Here is a 19,509-nt window from a genome sequence, read left to right on the forward strand (position 1 = left end):
GATGTGCGGCCGGGGAGCGGAAAGCCTGAGCCCGCCGAACGGAGCGGGAGTTAGCTCCGCCCCCCTGCTCCGGTCACTTTCAAATTAAAACCGCACTATCATCCGGCTGCCTGTAAGTGTGTATGCTGCGGCCGGGGAGAGTGTGTCCTTTGCTGGAATCGAACCCTAGCTCGTGGGCATCGTAACCATAGGTGTTACCACTCTGCCATGAGAGCTATGCTAATTATTACACAGATATATGATATATGTAAATGTATCACCCGGCTGCCTGTATGCTGCAGCCGGGGAGTGAAGAGCGCTGAGCCCGCTTACAGAGCGGGCTGAAGCTCCGCCCCCCACATAATGGCGCCAATTTCAAATTAGTAAGCCTTTTATGCACTCCAGCCTGTCTGACTGGAGAGTATAGGGGAGCCTGTCCATCCATGTATTAAAACACTGAAACTGAAAAATGTAAAAACATACATCAGTCTGGAGGGGGAGGGGGGGAGATTGTACTCACCACTTCCTTCCGTCAGGCGTTTCGACCCAGCGGCCCCGACACGCGCCGCACGCAGCGGTGTCCGGCCATTTTTGATACTCACCGCTGCCATGCTGCCGGAATCTTCTGCTGGATGGAGTGGCCCCGACACGCGCCGCACGCAGCGGTGTCCGGCCAACTCAGGAGAGCTCAGTGTCTCCCTCAGCCGGGGCCCATCCCGAGCCGCACGCAGCTGCGATGGGACCCCGCCGGCAGCTCCCGCGGTGCAGACTGGCAGTGGCAGAGCTGCCAGTCTGTGAGTGTGTGAAAGAAAAATAAAATAAAGAAAAAAGAAAAAATTCTTCAGCTAAACCCAAGTGAACCAGCTACCTCGGGCACTAAACTAAGACTGGCTTGGAGGGGAGATAGTAGGGGAGGAGCTAGCCACAGTGTGAGATTTTTAAAGTGCCAGCTCCCAATTACTGCCTACTATTTCCCCATTGTAACTACGCTCCAGTGGCCCCTAGTGGATGAAGGAGAAAAAGGTAGCGTGCAAGAAGTTGAGTCAATATAAAAAATAAAACATTGCTGAAATAGACCACCATCTTCAATAAAGTGCTGGCAGCTGAGTACTTACTGGGGCATCAGCAATGCTATAGGGAGTGTCACCGCACGGATATCGTTAAAATTATATAAAGTTTATGCTCCCCTATCTTAACTGGGCATCAGAGTGTCAACCTCATTACTTTTTAGGAATCTGTATTAGAATTACACAAACCAAAAAGTATGTAATTTAGTTTCCAGTTTCTTTATACTTGTATCTTTTACTCCAGTGACTAAACCAGAGCTAGTTACTGTGCAGAAATCAAAATACCAAAATATGAACTCTTCACTCAAACGAACGTAAAATAGTGATACTAAGATATTTAATCTTTTCACATGTAATTAATTTTGCACCGACTGAATCTTTAATTACTTATGTATTTTTTATTTCTTCCAGCGAAACCCAGGAGAGAGTGTCTGTGCAATTCTAACAGTCACCTTGCCATTACATAAAGACTGGCTACTACTTGCTGTAGTGCTACACGATCACTCCACTCAAAGTGGTTTGCACAGATCTGAATCATGGAGCATTCTACTGTAAAGAATGGCATATGTAACACAGTAGCAGCCCAAAGTTTACTCCATTAGCCAATTACTTCCTTTTTATTATTTAACAGTCAATTGTATTAGCAACAATTATTTATATTTGGACTGGAATGCTTAATAATTTTAATAACCTATTAAATAGATTATGAATTAAAGACGTACAATTTATCTAGCAAAGACAACTGGATTTAACTGTTTAGTTGTTTCTCCCCCCCCAGCAAGACATTGCATTTATCGGTGTAGGAAGCAGGACAAAGACATTAGCACGAAGGATACAGTATATGTAGCAAACAAAAGAGAAAACCAAATTTGACTTTTATGCAATGTGCTTATGTTGGTTTGTGATCAACCAGTTCTAGTTGTTTAAAATAGTCAAAGTCATACAGGACGCCCAAGACTACATCGGCGGAGGAAAACAAACAAGCAGAAACCAGCAGTCAGCTTAACTGTACACAATGTTGTTTAGGAGCTTAAGGGCCAAATTCAATTAGACCCATTAATTTAACAGGAGTGAAAAAAAAGGTGATAGCCTTGGGCTTTAACGCCTGGGGCTAGTCAATTAGACCTTCTTTCTAGTTAATTAAATTAACCTGTTATTGGGCGTTAACACATAGAATCTAGGGGAAAGTTCCCTCACTTGTGTTACCACTGTTTGCACTCTATAAATAGCCAATTGCGTTCAGGTCTGCTCAGACCCAAAAAGAAAGCCCTGTTAAGTACAGCCTAATTGCATCCCTCGCTAAGTAAGCATGATGTAGCTATACATTTAAATCAAGGACAGATATTGCCACTTACCATGTACATCACATAGGATAAAGGTTGTGAACAGACAGGTAGTGATAATTATAACTCTATATCATGCTTAGGTACTATTATTGTTATTATGCAAGAGAAAAGATGAAGCTGGAAGTCCATATATTGTACTTACGCAATGCTGAAAATAGAACAGTACAAAACAGTAAAAAAAATAAAAAAAAAATAAATAAAGCACATTATGTATTAACCTGATAGTGCAGTGATCATCTGAATTTCATTCAGTGCAGGAATCTCTTTGAGATTGTCAGATTTATGTTCTGGGAGACTGTCCAGAACACCAGCTGAGGCAGACTCCGTAATATCCTCTGAAGATTGCACATTCTTTACATCGGGAGGCTCGGGGACCACAGCAAGAGAGTCTTCAGTCTTCCCTTTAAAGTGAGTGGAAGGGAAAGGAAAAAAAAAATGTTTCAAATGCAAAAACTGTATGTACAAACTATTACTTGGGGCAGTACGGATGGTGTAATGGTTAGCATTACTGCCTCACAGCACTGAGGTCATGGGTTCGATTCCCACCATGGCCCTAACTGTGTGGAGTTTGTATATTCTCCCCGTACTTGCGTGGGTTTCCTCCGGGTTCTCCGGTTTCCTCCCACAATCCAAAAATATACTGGTAGGTTAATTGGCTCCCAACAAAATTAACACTAGTATGAATGTGTCTGTGTACATGTGGTAGGGAATATAGAACGTAAGCTCCACTGGGGCAGGGACTGATGTGAATGGGCAAAATATTCTCTGTACAGCGCTGCGGAATATGTGTGCGCTATATAAATAACTGGTAATAATAATAATAATAATAATAATAATAATAATAATATTACTATTATGGTCATCCATATATAAAAAGCCACAGTGCTCCAGCCGATGGTGGACATTGGGACCCTGGGTACAGCGGGAGCAGAATAGTCTGGGCACCAATAGCATAACTTTGTGAGCAGCTCAGGCTCCTCCTCCCCTATATCCCACATGGGTACTTAGAGACCAGGTTTTTTTGGGTGCATCAAGGAAGGAGGGCACGTTTTCTGTGGGCTGCCCTGATTAATTTTTGTTATAATTTTTACTTTCATTTTCACTGTGCAGTCAGTGGTGCGTGCTGTAGCGCTAATGCCAACTACCACCATCACCCCTGTCTAGCGGTCGGCGCAGTGGTTACCTGGTCAGTGTCACCAACTATCTTCTGGGCACAGAAACAGCCATGGCTAGACTTGGGACAGGTACGCGGCTTCCCTCCTTGGGGGTAGCCGGAGCTATTAGCAGAGTACAGCCCTTTCTGTGCTACCGCTAGACTGCGTAAGGTAGATGCAGATCTCGGAAGTTAGCCAGATGGGGGTGGAGCACCCCCCCCCCCCCCCCCCACACACACACACCTTATCTTTAAATTACATGCTTCAAATGTATTCTTGCTGTATTTTATACGTAGACACTTTGTACTGTATGTCTATTGATAAGCCGCACATTCCATATACTGAAACGGTGTTGTGAGGTATTTGGTGATTTTATTATCACACAGTTCACTTATGGGTCCACTTGTTATACATGTGCCTACTTAATTATCTTTAGTAGTCACTTTACTGTGCTTGTAGCTTATAGTGTTTCAGTATAGTTAAACTACTTATTCATTTATTAGGGGTCTCTCGTTCTGTGCGCTAGCCCATACACAACACTTACACACTGTACAGTGGGTTTGTGTAGTCACAGTTTTCCAGTGAAGTTACATATTCCAAGGGTACCTCTGCCAATTCTTTCCAGTACAGAAATGCTCCTGTGCTGCTTGCCTATTCCTGCAGAGAATGTAAAGAATTTTTTTCCAGTTCATCTCAGGACGACACTGGCCTTTGTGACCGTTGCTTCGTGAACATCCCAGGAACCGGCATGGGCAGCCTCATGGTCACAAACCACGCAGGAATTAGCTTCTCAACTGGCAGCTTCCCGACACCCTCAGCCTCCAGCAGCAGCAACAGAAAGACTACAACTGACAACTACCCAATCGTGGGATTTTACATGTTAAGACAAAAATCCCATTTTTCCTTTCAGCCAATGGTGGACACTGGGACTGTACAATGTCCCAAAGCTGTCTCCTTTACGAGTGGGAACACTCCTGGGCCTCACTGATGACTCTACGTCCAAATTCCGCATTTGCAGAGATGAAGGTGCCAAAGTGATAGAATTTAATGAAGGTATGGGTAGAAGACCACGTAGTTACCTTGCACAGAACCGGCCTCCCAAATATGTACAAAATAGTTCTGTGCAGAACCATCACTTTAGTTTTAATAATAATAAAAAATGTTCATTCCATAGTATTCAAATAGGCAAAGAATATTATTTTATTATTTCAAAGTATAGGAGATGTGATTATATAGATGAATAAAGGGATTTAAAAACAAATAGCCGCTGTGTTCGTTTTTATTTTCATTTATTCCTATGTTGTCACTTCCCTATGATTGTGAGTGATTCTCACCAGGTTTTATTTATTCACTTGATTTTAAAATTCACAACAAAAAAAAATTCCCAGGGTAAAGTGTTTTTGTCCTTTACTGTTCCTATTAAATTTTCTACTAGGAAACACTGTATCAAGAAAATTTAACGCATCAACTTTTGTCAACTTTGTTAATCACGGAATGCAGCTTTTTCTATCTCTGTATATCCATACTTCACAGTTCTGTTCTACAGTATTTTACTCAGTTTACATCCTTTTCCAAACCAGCTTTCCAGCCAGCAGATAGGCCTGCTTTGAAGCCAGCCAGCTGTATTAGTGAATGTCACAAAGGACAAACAGGGAATCAGTTTTGCGGAAAGACAGTGCTGCGAACATGAATACACTGAACCCAGACCACATCGAGGATGACAAGAGACACCAGAGTCCGTGGAGTCAAAGAGTGAAGCACAATCTGATTAATATGAAATTTGGAGACAACTTGACTAGGTTAAAAAAGGGTTGAGATTGCCTAAAGGATAAAATAAAAAAGGGGCAGACTAGATGGGCCAAGTGGTTCTTATCTGCCGTCAAATTCTATGTTTCTATGACTATCTTCCGAAAGTAGAGTGCGGAGCACAGCATGATCCAGGTGGAAAACTAAGAACGGACCTTGCGAGACAAGGTGTCCAGGTATTGGCCACTAAAAAGACTGTTTTCTAGGTTAGCCAGTGAAGAGAGCAAGAGTCAAAAGGCTAAAAGGGAGCATTTTGGAGAACGGAGGACCAAAATAAAGTCCTACGGATGTATCAGAGGAACAAAGGTGGCCTGAATAAGAACACCCCTTGCATAAAAAGTTTGAACCACCGATGAGCGGGACAAACAGCATTGGAACAACACAGAAACAGCTGAGACCTGGACCTGTGATTGTGGTGGGAGGTAAACAGATCAATCTGTGGCCGTCCAGCGATGAACCAATCAACATCTGAAAGACGTCGGGACTGGAGAGACCCATTCTCCCAAAAGTATGTGGCCGACCTCCCTCACAGCTGCTCAACTCCTGATTCCACACTAATAGCCGATATATGTGACTGTCGTTGCATTACCTTACTGCACCTTCACTGGACGGTGGTGTAAGGTGTCTCGCCCAACAGAGCACCCGATAGAACGCTCAAAGCTCCAGAAGGTTTATTTTTGCAGAGCCTAGCTTCTCAGATGGACCAGCGACCCTAAAAGAAGTGACTGTTACCACCACCAGCCTCGGAGGCTGGTGTCCGTGGTGAGAATGACCCATTCTTGGATCAAGAACAGGCAACCTTTGTTCAGAAATTATTGGAGACCCTGCGCCGTTTGAGAAATTAGCAGATTAGACACTGCAGGGCTTCCTGCTTGTTCCTTGGAAGAAAAACTCTTTGAACCATGGAGTCTAAGACTGCTCCCAGATGAGTCATGCACTGAGACTGGGTCAGGCTGGATTTGCGCTAAACTGATCAGCCAGCCACGGGACTGCAATGTCCAGCGTCAGACGGGATATGGTTTTGTAAACGGTTATGAGCCATCAGAATGAGTTCGTTTAGGAACGGAAGGATGTCAATCCCCTGGAGTCGGACATCCATCACCTTTGTAGACACCCTTTGTACCGTGGATAGCTCAAATGGCAAGACCCAGAACTGGTAGAGATTCCCCTGCACAGCAAACGGGAGAAATCTTGATCCTCCCGAATGAAAATGTGCACGTAGTCATCTTGGATGTCTAAGGATTTACATCATGAACCAAAATTACTCAATCCTGAAACTGGAAATCCGAAATATAATTCAAGGTTCAAAAGTTTGAGGATGAGACGGAAGGAACAGTCGGGCTTCTGAACTAGGAACAGATTGGGATAAAAACCGGTTCCGTACTGGTGAAACGGAACAGAGATGATCATGCCTGCCTCCAAGAGAGCAGACAGTTCTGGAGGACGGCGGCCTTGTCGACGTCTACAGGCAGACCAATCAAAAAGAACTATCCTAGTAGGCAGTTCTGAAAAGTGAGGGTGTACCCCCGGGAAAATATGGGGGATATTCAATTAAGTGCCGTTTTTTCGACTGGTCGAAAAAACTGCACTAATTCGACACACAGCATTCGTTTTTGTGTGCATATTAGCCCTTTTTTTAATACATTTTCGCCCACATTTCACTTTTTTTTAGTCGAATCAGCATGGGCAAAAACGGGCGAAATTCGCCGATACACGTGGTTTTCGTTAGTGCCGGATTTTTCGACTAGTAGAAAAAAAACGGCACAAGCATTGAATAGGTTGAATGTAAATTCGACCCATAAACCTGCGAAAAGTGCAGTTTTTTCGACTGGTCGAAAAAACTCCAGTAACCCCCCTATGCCTCTTACCCAGGAGTCGGACGTACTCCTGGGTAAGAGGCATAGGTGGGTTAGTGCAGTTTTTTCGACCAGTCGGCGAAGAGAAGGAGATGGCCGCTCACACTGGTAGAGACCGGGTGAAAACATGAGCAGTTATGCCGCCGGTTTGTCAGTTGACTTGGGAGCCTTTGCGAGGACCTTTAGTGGCCAAGGTGCTCTGAGCTCGAGGTGAAGACTGACCTCATGCATTGCCCTGTGGGCGAAAGGAACAAAATGACAACAGTTTTGGCTTTGGTGCTGCGGAGGCAAAAAAAGGCAATCTTAAATGCCACAACCTAGTCCATTTCTGGACCAAAGAAGCCATCACCGGAAAAGAGATGAGCTTCTAGGGCCTTCTTGGACTCCAACGGCACGCCAGAAGCGAAGACACAAGGCCCACCGAATTGCCACAGAGGAAGCAGAGACCTTAGAGTCAAAGGTCCTTGCATCCAATGCTGCCTTCCCTGAATATGTACTGGCCATCCTAATGTTATCCACAGTAGACAGTAGGTCAGACCTATGAGCTCCCGACCGGAGACCTTCCTGCAAAGAGTTGACCAAAGTGCCCACTGCCTTGGAGACATTGGGCCTAATTCAGCATGGACGCAGGTACGATTGCATGCTGAAGCCCTGTGAAGTGTGTGCACACGCAGCATCTCACCTTTCCAAACGCCTCTTCCTGATTGACAGGAAGGGGCGTTCACGAGGGGGCGGTCCGCATGATGACAAGTAGCCGCTACGACCCAAAACATGGCCGCGTTGGCAGAGAGCTAACCTAAACATGCCAAAGCATCGCCAACATGCAATGCTTTTGCATGTTTGCGGGGGCAAAGGGGGCCAGACTGGCATGCCCTGTGCTGGGCGTCCCCCTAATGGATCGTAGATGTGCCACAGTAGAAAAAACGACTAAGGACCCACGGGTCCGAAACGCTTTATAGAGCGACAGCGGGAGAGTCCGGTATCTGAATAAGTCACTCAGACTGCGCAGACTGGTGTAAGAGCATAGAAACAACGTGTGAGGACCAGCCGAACTGAGGAAAACCTGAAGAATAATCTTTAAGGTAGGCAGCTCAGGGAGAGATAGATAGTGAGTGAGCCTCTGACAACCGCCGCAGTGCGGGACATAACGCCGGCAATTAAAACAGAACCCACAAACGGACTACTGCACCAGCACATAAAAGTGTTTTAACTTTTAACTCAATTTTCTTTTCATAGGTGTTTACAAACAATTTTCATGTAGTACACTGCCAGCGCTCCTTTTATACACAAAAGTAGTTGTAGTTTGTGACAAGAGGGAGAAGTTAGCCAGTTTGTACACAAGCCAATCAAATAGTTTGAAGTAAAACAAAAGAAATAGATTGGTAGTTAAAGGCTACCAAAATATTTTTTGGGTGTGAATTATACTATGAACAAATATGATCTTCTACCCCTAAATGAGTACAAGGTAAAAAAACAAAAAACACAGAAATGCACCATACCTTCCTGTTTCACAACTGAAACACTGTCAGACAGCGAGTCCTCCACTGGTGCAGATGGTGCTGGTGCCTCCAAGACACACAGGTCCTCCTGATTCCTGCTTGGAGATGGCTTAGTAGGTCTAATGAGCTTTTCATCCTCCCCATCCTCAGTATAAGACTGTGGTTCTCCAAGCGATACATTTTCATTTTTTTCATGTGCCTCTAAAGCAGCATTCTTTCCTGTGAGCAAAATACATTTTAAAATGGTTAAAGATGCAGATGAAAGTTTGGCTTTATCCCATCATACTGTAATTCTATAATTATCTGGTATTGTTAAAGGACAGGTGCCCAAAGTAGTTTTAGTCTATTAAATCATCTTAGTACTATACATGCTAATCACAGAGGTACATGCAGTGAATATACAAAATTGGATACCGAATTAAGGGGTGTAGTATGATTTGCCGGCGGTCGGGGTCCCGGCGACCAGCATACAGACACCGGAATCCCAACCGCCGGCATACCGCCAGCTGGGCAAGCGCAAATGAGCCCCTTGCGGGCTCGCTGCGCTCGCCATGCAACTGGCACGTTGGCGCGCCACACTATCAATTCTCCCGCCAGGGGGGTCGTGGACCTCCAAGAGGGAGAAAAGATGTCTGTCCAGCATATGTGTTAGCTGACAAGTAAAGATTAAAAAACACTGTTAAATTGTGAATATTGTACAACTCTGAAGAACTTTACAAAGTATTGTATGAAAAGTTTAGGATATTCTTAGGGTTACCACCCAGTCACACAGCAGTCTATCAGAATTACTAACTTTTTTCCAGCCGTGGTCGTTTGACAGGAATTTCTGACGCTATTGAGATCTTCCTTCTTCTTAGCTCCAACGTTACTGGCTGAAGGGTTTGTGAAGCTTGGTCTGTGTAAAAACAGGTCATGAAAAGGAACATCCATTGTAATTATTTAACAAATTCCAAAACTGGAAGCATGCTGTTATTTTTAACCAAGCAAGACAAGAACTGAGCATTCATCCTGACCGCTATCTATTACTATTTACTGGTGCTACACATATTACTATTTATACACTCTTCCAGCTTGCATTCCACACTTATGTACGGCTTCAGTTCATGTGCATGGAAAACTAGCTCACTTACAACTGTAGCGAGATTCCTTAGGCCACTTACCAGAAGATGAGAGAGAGGCTGAAAGATCCCGCTTCTTCCTGCGGTCACCATTTTCATGTGGTGCTTTCGAGCTGTCATTATGCCCACTCCTCTCCTCTGTGCGGGTTTCTGCAGAAGACTCTCTTTCATTTTCAGATATGTTTTCTTTGTCCTCTTTCTCATTTTTTACAATAGGAAGCTTGCTCTTCTCACAGGTTTTTGGCTTCTTGTCCTTATCAGGCTGGGCTGCTTTTTTATCGGTGGTCGGAGGTTTCTCTTTTTCAACAGTGCTATTCTCTGAAGTTTTTTTCTGTTCTCTAAATTTCCCACTATGCTTATCAGAAGGTGAAGTGCTTTCCGTGGGCCTTTCTCGCTGCTTTGAACGAGCGACATTGGCCTAAAAGAAAGTTGTCAATTATGGAGTGTTTTACAGAGTCTTATAGGGGGAGATGCATCAAAGAGCAGAGATAAATGGCAACTAATCAGCTAAGGACATTCTTCAAATACAGCCTGTAAAGCTGGTTAGTACTTTCTCTCTCCAGGGTTTGATTAATTTCTGCCATAGTTATATAGCCCACTGAGAATCTGTTGTAATTTGGGCACCTGCCTCTAGCATCCATCAGCAATTAAAATGTTCTGCTGTTCAGGCACAAACGCAGCGGGTACCACCATTTCTCCAAAGGTGGCGACCTTACATGTGTAACTTTTCGTGTTACAGACAGTATTTTGGACATGTTTAGTCCCTTTGCGCAGCTACACCCAGTGCTTTGGGCGCATCAAAAGTAATGGGCACCCAATCGGAACAGCAATTGAATTGCTCTGATGGGCACCCAAAAATAAAAAAAAACAAAAACCCTGAATCGTCACCAAGTGTGTTACATTTAAAAAAAAAAAAAAAAAGCTTTTATTTGTGTTTTAAACACTGCACAGAGCTAATTTATTGATAGCTTTCCATTCAGTACTTATATGAAAAGTAAATATCAGGGAAAAAATTTATTGTTAGAATTTTTATTAAGAAGGGGGGGGGGGGGGGAATAAAACCACACACACCTCAGCACCCTAACATGAAGTAACAGGTCACTACTCACACACAATATCTCACCTGATCTTTGGAGAAGGCCTTCACGTGAATATTTTTAACTGTTTGAATAACACCATCAAAAAATTTGACAGTGTAGGTGCCTGTAAAAAAAAAAAGAAAAAAAGAAGAGTAACATAGTAAGCTGACAATTTTTACTTTGTCTTATTCAGCTATTCTGTACTTTATATACCAATACATATGGTAAGAATATAAGAGTGGTACAGATATTATCCACTTTCTAAACCGAACTCTTCCGATTTATCAAAAACAACCTAAGACCCTATAGAAAACAAAATAATAGGATTTTGGTACTTACCAGGTAAATCCTTTTCTTTGAATCCATAGGGGGCACTGGAGTACTCTTGGGATATGGACGGGCGTAGCCGAACAAAGGCACTGAATATTCAAATTTAGGACTCTCCCCCCTCCATATCCCCGAGTACCTCAGTGTACTTTGTCAGTGTTTTTTACTGAGCGAACAGGATATAGAGAGGTTGACAATGGAGAATACCTATAACATAACGGACAACAACAAAGTTGACCCATAACCTTATTGTCAACTAAACAGTTGACACCTTAACCGATAGAACTTTATACTTTGAACCAATCGGTGAAAATGTGTTACCACAAGCTCCTCTGAGCTTAATACAAACCAAGTAAAACTTGTGACCCTAAGCTCCCTTGAGCTTAAAACAACCCAGGTAAAACTGCTCTGGGTGGGCGTCCAGTGCCCCCTATGGATTCAAAGAAAAGGATTTACCTGGTAAGTACCAAAATCCTATTTTCTTTATCATCCACTAGGGGTCACTGGAGTACTCTTGGGACGTACCAAAGCTTCCCTCGTGGGCGGGAGAGCTGTTTGATACTTGTAACAGTAGGCAGACCAAAGCTAGATGCTGATGGCGCCACCATTATATGTAAACGTGCACAAACGTGGTGCACTGAAGGCTATGTAGCCGCGTCGTAGACGCTCCCCGACCCGCTGGGTCTGACATTCCCACAGAACCTGTGGGATGAGCTATTACTGACGTAGGCGATTGTAACTTAGCCTTAAAGGAACCCTGACTTGTAGTCATTATTATTATTCAACTGGATAATGTCTGCTGAGAAACTGGTTAACCCCAGTTGGCAGTATCATAGAGAACAAACAACGTATTCATATCACGTACTGTAGACGTTCGGGACATATATAAACGCGTAATGCGTGTACCACATTCAGAATTCTAGAATGTGCTGTCCACACAGGAACCACTATTGGTATATAGATGTGAAGGATACGAAAGCGGAATTCGTCGGAAGATCTGCTTTGTCATGAGAAAACTCAAATACGGTGGCTTGGAATACAAGGCACCCAAATATGAAAACAAAACCCTTGCCGAAGCCAAGGCTAGAAGAAAAATGTTTTCCAAAGTGAGAAACTTAATCCCCATGTGTTGTAAGTGTTCAAAATATGAAACTGTAAGAAATCTGAACCCAACCTCCAGTCGCCTGGCGCTGTAGGTGAGATAAATAGAGTCTGAACTTTGGTGACACCTTGTATAACGGTGTGTACAGACGCAATAAAGACAAACGTCTTTGAAGATAAGTTTACTACACAGATACCTGCACCCTCCGTGCAAGTAAACGCAGTTTTCCATACCACCCCGTTTAACAGAATACGGGTAACTTGAAGGATGATGTTGGAAACTTCCGAGGTTTACGACTTATGTAAGCACACGAAATTTTGTAATAATGAGCTGCCTTAAGCGGTCTACTATCTCGTAACATGGTTGGTATAACCGACACTGTAATGCTCTATTTCTTAAGAGGGCGTTTGAACCCTCACCCCATCAACCGCAGCTGCGGTACATAGGTAATAGGTACATAGGTAAGTATGGGTAAAAGAACGTTCCCTGATGTAACAGGTTGGACGTATTATGAGCGCCCCAAGATCGTGTGCAAGTATTCCTTGGAAATTCGAGAAGCAACTTCTCCAACACACATGAGATACCATCAGTATGACTGTGACGAACTGTCTTATGATCCGTTTTGACAACGGAGAGAGCAGCGGAAAATGGTGGAGCCAGATACACGATGCTGAATGACCACATGAATGTGAGAGACTCCACCGCCACTGCCCTTGTGATCTGTTGTTTTGTACACATACTGAGCTTTTGTAATTGTGGCGAGATGCCATCATGTTGAGGGTAACCCCAAGAAACACCTCTGGATTTAATGTCCAGTTTTCAGGATCCAAATTCTGACGGGTGAGATCATCTGTCTAACAGATGTCCACGCACGGAATAATCTCTTGACACTTTCACATAATAGTGTTCTGAGCCATTGAGAATTGGAGTTACCTGCCGCATTGCCATGCGGCTTTTTTGTCTCTGTATGCAACTGCCGTTGCGTTGTCTGACTGGCCGTGGTCAGACTGAAAACGAAGCATGTAGTGCATTGTAAAATTCACGTAGTTCCAGAACATTTATCGACAGCAATCTATCGTGTTTTAGAACCTCTGTCGCTGATCTTTTGTAAACTACAACTCCTGAACCTCTGCGACTCTCGTCCAGAGTATTATACACCCTCGCCCCTCTGTGGGAACGGCGAGTGAAGGGCGGCGAAATAAATCGCTTTAAAACGCATTATTATCTTAACTAGGTGAATACACCAATGTACCGTTAGTGTGCGTGATTTGCACTAATTACTAGATGTACATTTGTTCTTGCTGGTGTAGTAGGTAAATGCTTTGATTTACCGTATTTATAATATTACCTAGGAATTGACATCGTTTAGACGGAATTGTATTTTGAACGTGATCTGCTAGCGCAGTATACATTAGTAGCGCAAGTTAGAGGAACTTTGTTGAGACAGAGTTCTTATGAGCAGATCATCTAAGATAGAGAAACTCTGTTGCGACAGAGTTCTTATGTGAGATGAACTATCATCTTCCAACATCACTTTGGTAAATACCAGAGTATAATAAACGGTAGACCTGAAATGGTTAATGGTTGTGGCGATTTGCAAACGCTAAAACCTGTGATGAGCAAACCGGAATGGGTATATATGCATTGTGAAGATCAAGTGCAAGTATGCAAGTTTGTGGCTCCAATATGCCAATACCAACCGCAGCAAATCCATTTTCAAACTGCAGTAAGTGACTTGCTGATTGAAACTGCGACGGAGCTGTATGGTTTTGTTACCCCAAACAGAGGGGAATAAACAACCCTGACTCTGTTGTTGTACTACAGCCTGTATTATAAAGACAGCTGAAACCCAGCAGAGGCCAAATGGCCACCTGCCAAACCGTTCGACTGAGGCAGTCATGTCCTTTAACTGTAACTTGAGTTGAAGTGTGGAAACCCCTCAAAAGTAACATTTAAAGACACGCTTCCACAATTGGAAAAGAGGTCATCAAACTACTGGCTTGCTGACCGTAGCGTCCTGTCGTTACAAGGCGTGAGTGTTTTGTACCAACGCCTTGAAACTGAAGTCTAAAGGGATTAAATGCCGGCCCAAGTATTCCGTTTTGATACTGGATGCGGTAATGGCTGAATATCAAATTTAGGACCAACAAGCTGTGGCCTTGTCGTGCTGAACTAGCGACAATGAAAAGTGAGATTTGAAGTACCGTCGTTAGAAGAAGCTTTACAGATATACTCTGCAGCTTCTTTTAACAGTAATCTCATTGTTTCCATACATAGTCTAGTGACCCAAATGTTTCTTGGGTCTTTATAATTTTTGACACAGACGCATTTAGCAATGGCGGATGGCGTCATCTTGGAAACGATTAAATAGTGGTCAAAGTGTACTAAGTGTAAAAATGGAGACCTTGACTCACTGTAATTTAGCAATGTATGTTGGCAACAACCCTGCACTATCTGAGTGCTGGTCTAATGTAGCCTTCTCACTCGTAGTTATCGGTGTGAGATTTGACATAGAATCGTGCATTAAATTATAAGACCAGTTAAATAAACACTGTGATACCCAAAGGGAAAATTGGCCCTTTGGAAAGACTGTCTTTTGTTAGAGCTGGCGGAATAACTTCCGAGACTCCTATGTTTATTTGAATTGCCAATGCTTAAAATAGGACTTTAAAATTATTTTTGGTCTGCGCTAGAGCCTTACTCGCTATGCAGACAGACACCACAATAGGCAACGGACAGACATTGCACGCCTATGACGTTATTATGTCATATATATATTTTATTGCTGAACAGCATATTTATATTAAACGCATGGTTGTTTCTCTCTACGGAAATCTTTAGTAAAAAACGAAAGATTTATTCGCTGTGAAGAGAAATCAGAGTAATCTTTATGAAAAGCAGTTGGCATATGAAACCCGAACCAAATTCCTACTAAGACCCCTGCGCCTCTGGTGGCTTAGAGATGTAGGGCAGGAATGTTCTAGAATTATGTAGAAATACAGTTTACATGGCTAACTTATGCTGACCAAAAAATCCCACCAACACCCCTGCGCCTCCTTGTGGAGTAGAGGTGTATGGCCGGAATGTTCTGGAATTATAAACTGGAAAAACAGCAATGATTAAAATGGCCGTCATGCCATGCTTTCACAGAAAATCACAGTACAGGTTACCTGCTGCAGTGTTAATATAGGCTTAATAGCCTATTATACAGTTAATATAGGCTTAATATCGTATTATCCAGTGATAACACAGGTGTAGGATACAGTAAAATAGATGCATTTAGTTAGCCTCCATTAATATGAACACTGGCTGCAGTGAATGTTATTATCTTGCAGCCTTAACATAAAATAACAGAAAACATGGTTAAACCTGCAATAGGTTATGCCACTGATAGCCTATTGCCAGCCAAAGCCTCATATATATATTATATATATAAAATGTGCTTAAACATATAATCACAGTTCATACTGATATTATACACAGTGTCCCTGGCAGCAAAAAGCTTCATTATATATTATATATATAAAATGTGCTGAAACCTATAATCACAGTTCCCACTGATATTATACACAGTGTCCCTGGCAGCAAAAAGCTTCATTATATATTATATATATAAAATGTGCTGAAACCTATAATCACAGTTCCCACTGATATTACAGTCTACAGTTTTATACTGATGTTATAGCCCATGACACTGTTTAAAACGCTGCGCTGCTTGTGAGGTAGTTTGAGCAGCCTATTTTTAACCCATGCAGCCTTTGCTGCTGCTATGGGCATTACTCCCCCTCCCCCCCCCTGCATCCCCATGTGCAGCGTACGGGGATCGGGTGCAGGGAGAGCAGGAGAGCGCTGTATATAGGGCCGGGGAGCCGTCCGGAAGAGCGGCCGGCACCTTCCTACAGTAGTACACAGTCTCCCTGTGTCCGGCATCAGCGGCGTGCTGTGTCTCACTGGAAGAGCGGCCGGCGTCCGTGAGTGACGTGCGGCCGCTCTTTAGCACACGGAGAGTCTCGGCGGCGCCTCTGTAGTGTTGCCGGGCAATCAGCACAGTGAGAGCGGCCGGCGTCTGAGTGACGTGCGGCCGCTCTGCGCGTAGTTCAGCGGGACCCCTTCAGCGGCGTGCTCAGCGGCGACTACAGTATCACACTTTCACACAGCAGGGCGGCAGCGTGAGCTGACCGCCCTGATCCCCATACCTTGTGCCGCTTTCATCCTGGCTGTTACGAGCTTCTCTCTGTAAGCTCCGTTTCAGCCTCCAGCTTCTCATCTTGTGACGGGGCTTCCTGTAAGCTCCTTGCAGCTGTAGCTCCTTCCAGCTCTTTGTCTCATCCTGGCTGTGACGGAGCTTCTTTCTGTAAGCTCCGTTCAGCTTGCAGGAGACAGTGGCTGCCTGTGGCTGTGAGGGTGCTCTTTGTGAGGACCGACACGCCATGCGCTTATAGCGCCTGTGGCTGTGAGGGTGCTCTTTGTGAGGACCGACACGCCATACGCTGCCTTGCAGCGGCACCATCCCGGACCCATGTTTTTCCAGAAACTGGGACGGGAAGTGTAAAAATTAAAAAATAAAAAGTATCTTCTGAAATGTGGGCATTCCCACAAGCCGATGTTCATGCTGTGAGCACCGAAAAAACACTGACAAAGTACACTGAGGTACTCGGGGATATGGAGGGGGGAGAGTCCTAAATTTGAATATTCAGTGCCTTTGTTCGGCTACGCCCGTCCATATCCCAAGAGTACTCCAGTGACCCCTAGTGGATGATAAAGAAATAAGTTATTTATAGCATAATGAACAGTGATTCACAATTTGTTGCAAGACACAGAAAGCAGGTAGGGGAACAAAGATGCCACCCGTCAACATTCCGAGTATACAGCATTGTACTCGCGAAGTTTTTTTTTTTTTAATAGAGTAATTTTTATTAAACAGCGTAAATAAAGATAGACATTTCAGTGTACACTGGGAAGCACATTTGGTATTACACGTTAATCCGAATCATACTTGTCTCCAAGGATATACATATACGAATGACATTCCCCGTATTGCTTTTCCCGTGCATTCTTCCCACAATATACATATTTTCTGAAGTCTGTAAACAGATCATGATTCACATACTTAACATTTTAGATCTTTTCTCCCCAAACCTTTATTGTAATTACCCCGTCTAGTAGGCCTTGTATAGCCCACAACCCCTCTACCCCCGAACAAAACCCACTGAAACAAACTCAAACCTAGTCAACCTAAGGTGTGTATGGTGTGGTGTGGCAGCTAGATAGTTAAACAACTAAGTTAAAGGAGAGATGAAGGTTCGGCCCAGCGCCCCAGGGCCCAAATAGCGCACCGCAGCGAAAGCCGGTGCCCTCTAAATCTGAAGGGCAAGGGATGAGCATGTGGAATTGATCCAGGGAGACCATATCTTCTCGTATTTGGTAAGGGCATTATATTTCATATATACAGAGCGTTCTTTTAATAGGGTATCGTTTACCAAACCTTTGAAAGCAGGTATCGTGGGAGGACGCGGGGCCATCCATGTCCGCGCAATACACACCTTAGCAAGAGCGCACATACTGCGGGCATACATGCTTTCCCAACGGGACCCAGAGTCAGGATCGCCCACCCCCAAAATACAAAATCTCGGAGTCAGCAAACCTCTCGGTATCCCCGTATGTTCCAGAATCGACCCGACCCCAGCCCAGAACGTCTGCAGCAACGGGCATTCCCATGTGAGGTGCCAGAATGTGCCTCCGGCAGCCCCGAACTTGGGACAAACATCAACGCTATCAGTCCTAAATCTGGCCAGCCTGCTTGGCGTCATGTATGATCTATGCAGAATGAAAAGCTGTATCTGCTGAAACCGCAGCGATTTGATGACCTGGCTCGGGTTACCCAGAGCGTCCTCCCAATCTTCCCCATCTATGGGACCCAAGTCACACTCCCAGCTCTCCCGAAGATTCGAGAGCGGGTCTGCATGTATTGTTTGAAGAAGGTACGAGTAGGTGAAGGAGATCACCTTGACTCGACCCAGTGAGTGTAGAAATGTTTTTATGGGGAAGGGGAGGAGCGCCGGGGGAGAATCTCCGAACTGCGCCCGCAAGGCGTGCCTGAGCTGTAAGAATCTGTAAAAGTGAGAGTTCGGAAGTCCAAACTCCTCCTTTAATTGCTGAAATGATTTCAATGAACCATCGCTATATAGCTGGGACATTGAAACTATCGAATACGGAGCCCACACCTCCCCGCCCTCTAGAGACCCCAGTTCACTGAGCAATGTGGAGTGCCATAGGGGAGTATCTGGGTCCATACCCTCGTACCCAAGCAGGCCCTTCAATGCTAGCCATATCTTCATAGCCTGAAAGACAATAGGTGGGGAGAATCTAGAAGGGTTTCCCCCTACCAGGACCTGTGTCGGGGAAAGACCCGAGTAATAGCACCTAAGGAATGCCCAGCCTAGTCCAGCCCCCTCCCCTCCTCGGAGCCACATACCGATATGCGATAGGTGAGCAGCATAGTAATACAATTGGAAGTGGGGCAAGGCCAAGCCGCCGTCCCTTTTTTGCCTGGTAAGGATGGATAATTTTATTCTAGATCTTTTATTGGCCCATATCAAGGACGTCATGACACTATTTAATTTCCTGAAGAAGGCTGGAAAGATGTATACAGGGGACTGCAAGAGAACATACAATAGTTTAGGCAAAACTACCATTTTAATGCGGCCGACCCTGCCCGTCATTGTCAGTGGAAGCTTACACCAAGCTCTCGACTTGCGCACAACCGTCTGTACAAGAGGGTCAAGGTTTAAGGGCACAAAGTCTGATGGGTCGTTAGTAACTAGGATCCCGAGGTACTTAAACTGGACTGTCCAACACAGCGGTAGGGATATTTTCGGAACCTGGGGGAGGGAGCTTATAATGGGCATAATAAATGATTTGGACCAGTTTATGCGGAGACCTGAAAACCCACCAAAGGTCTCAATGACCCGCAACACAGTGGGCATATCCACCGCGTAGTCTCGGAGGAATAACAGCAAGTCATCCGCATAAAGGGCTATTTTGTTAGTGCAGGAACCCGTATCGATTCCCCCAATGTCCGGGTGCGACCTGATCAAACAAGCCAGGGGCGCTATGGCAAACAGGGCAGGAGAGAGGGGGCATCCCTGTCTGGTGCCCCGTGTCAAAGGGAAGGAG

The 19,509-nt window shown here is 44.4% G+C and overlaps 1 protein-coding gene and 1 non-coding gene across 6 annotated transcripts in view; both read right to left on the reverse strand.

The window, feature by feature from the left end:
- Positions 1-19,509, reverse strand: part of PHF20 (PHD finger protein 20) — a 360,572-nt gene that overhangs the window by 148,859 nt on the left and 192,204 nt on the right. For all 5 annotated transcript variants that reach the window (XM_063960149.1, XM_063960151.1, XM_063960150.1 and 2 more), the window contains exons 5-9: positions 10,949-11,028; positions 9,868-10,243; positions 9,501-9,602; positions 8,708-8,926; positions 2,611-2,793 (exon numbers count right to left, since the gene is read on the reverse strand). In XM_063960149.1, the coding sequence (XP_063816219.1) occupies positions 2,611-2,793; positions 8,708-8,926; positions 9,501-9,602; positions 9,868-10,243; positions 10,949-11,028 (960 nt within the window). The remainder of the gene's footprint in view (positions 1-2,610; positions 2,794-8,707; positions 8,927-9,500; positions 9,603-9,867; positions 10,244-10,948; positions 11,029-19,509) is intronic.
- LOC134899925 (U5 spliceosomal RNA) lies at positions 15,098-15,218 on the reverse strand. Its single transcript, XR_010173468.1, has one exon. It is a non-coding gene; the product is annotated as a U5 spliceosomal RNA (small nuclear RNA).

Source organism: Pseudophryne corroboree, chromosome 3 (genome assembly GCF_028390025.1).
Source record: "Pseudophryne corroboree isolate aPseCor3 chromosome 3, aPseCor3.hap2, whole genome shotgun sequence".
In the NCBI taxonomy this organism is placed as follows: Eukaryota; Metazoa; Chordata; class Amphibia; order Anura; family Myobatrachidae; genus Pseudophryne; species Pseudophryne corroboree.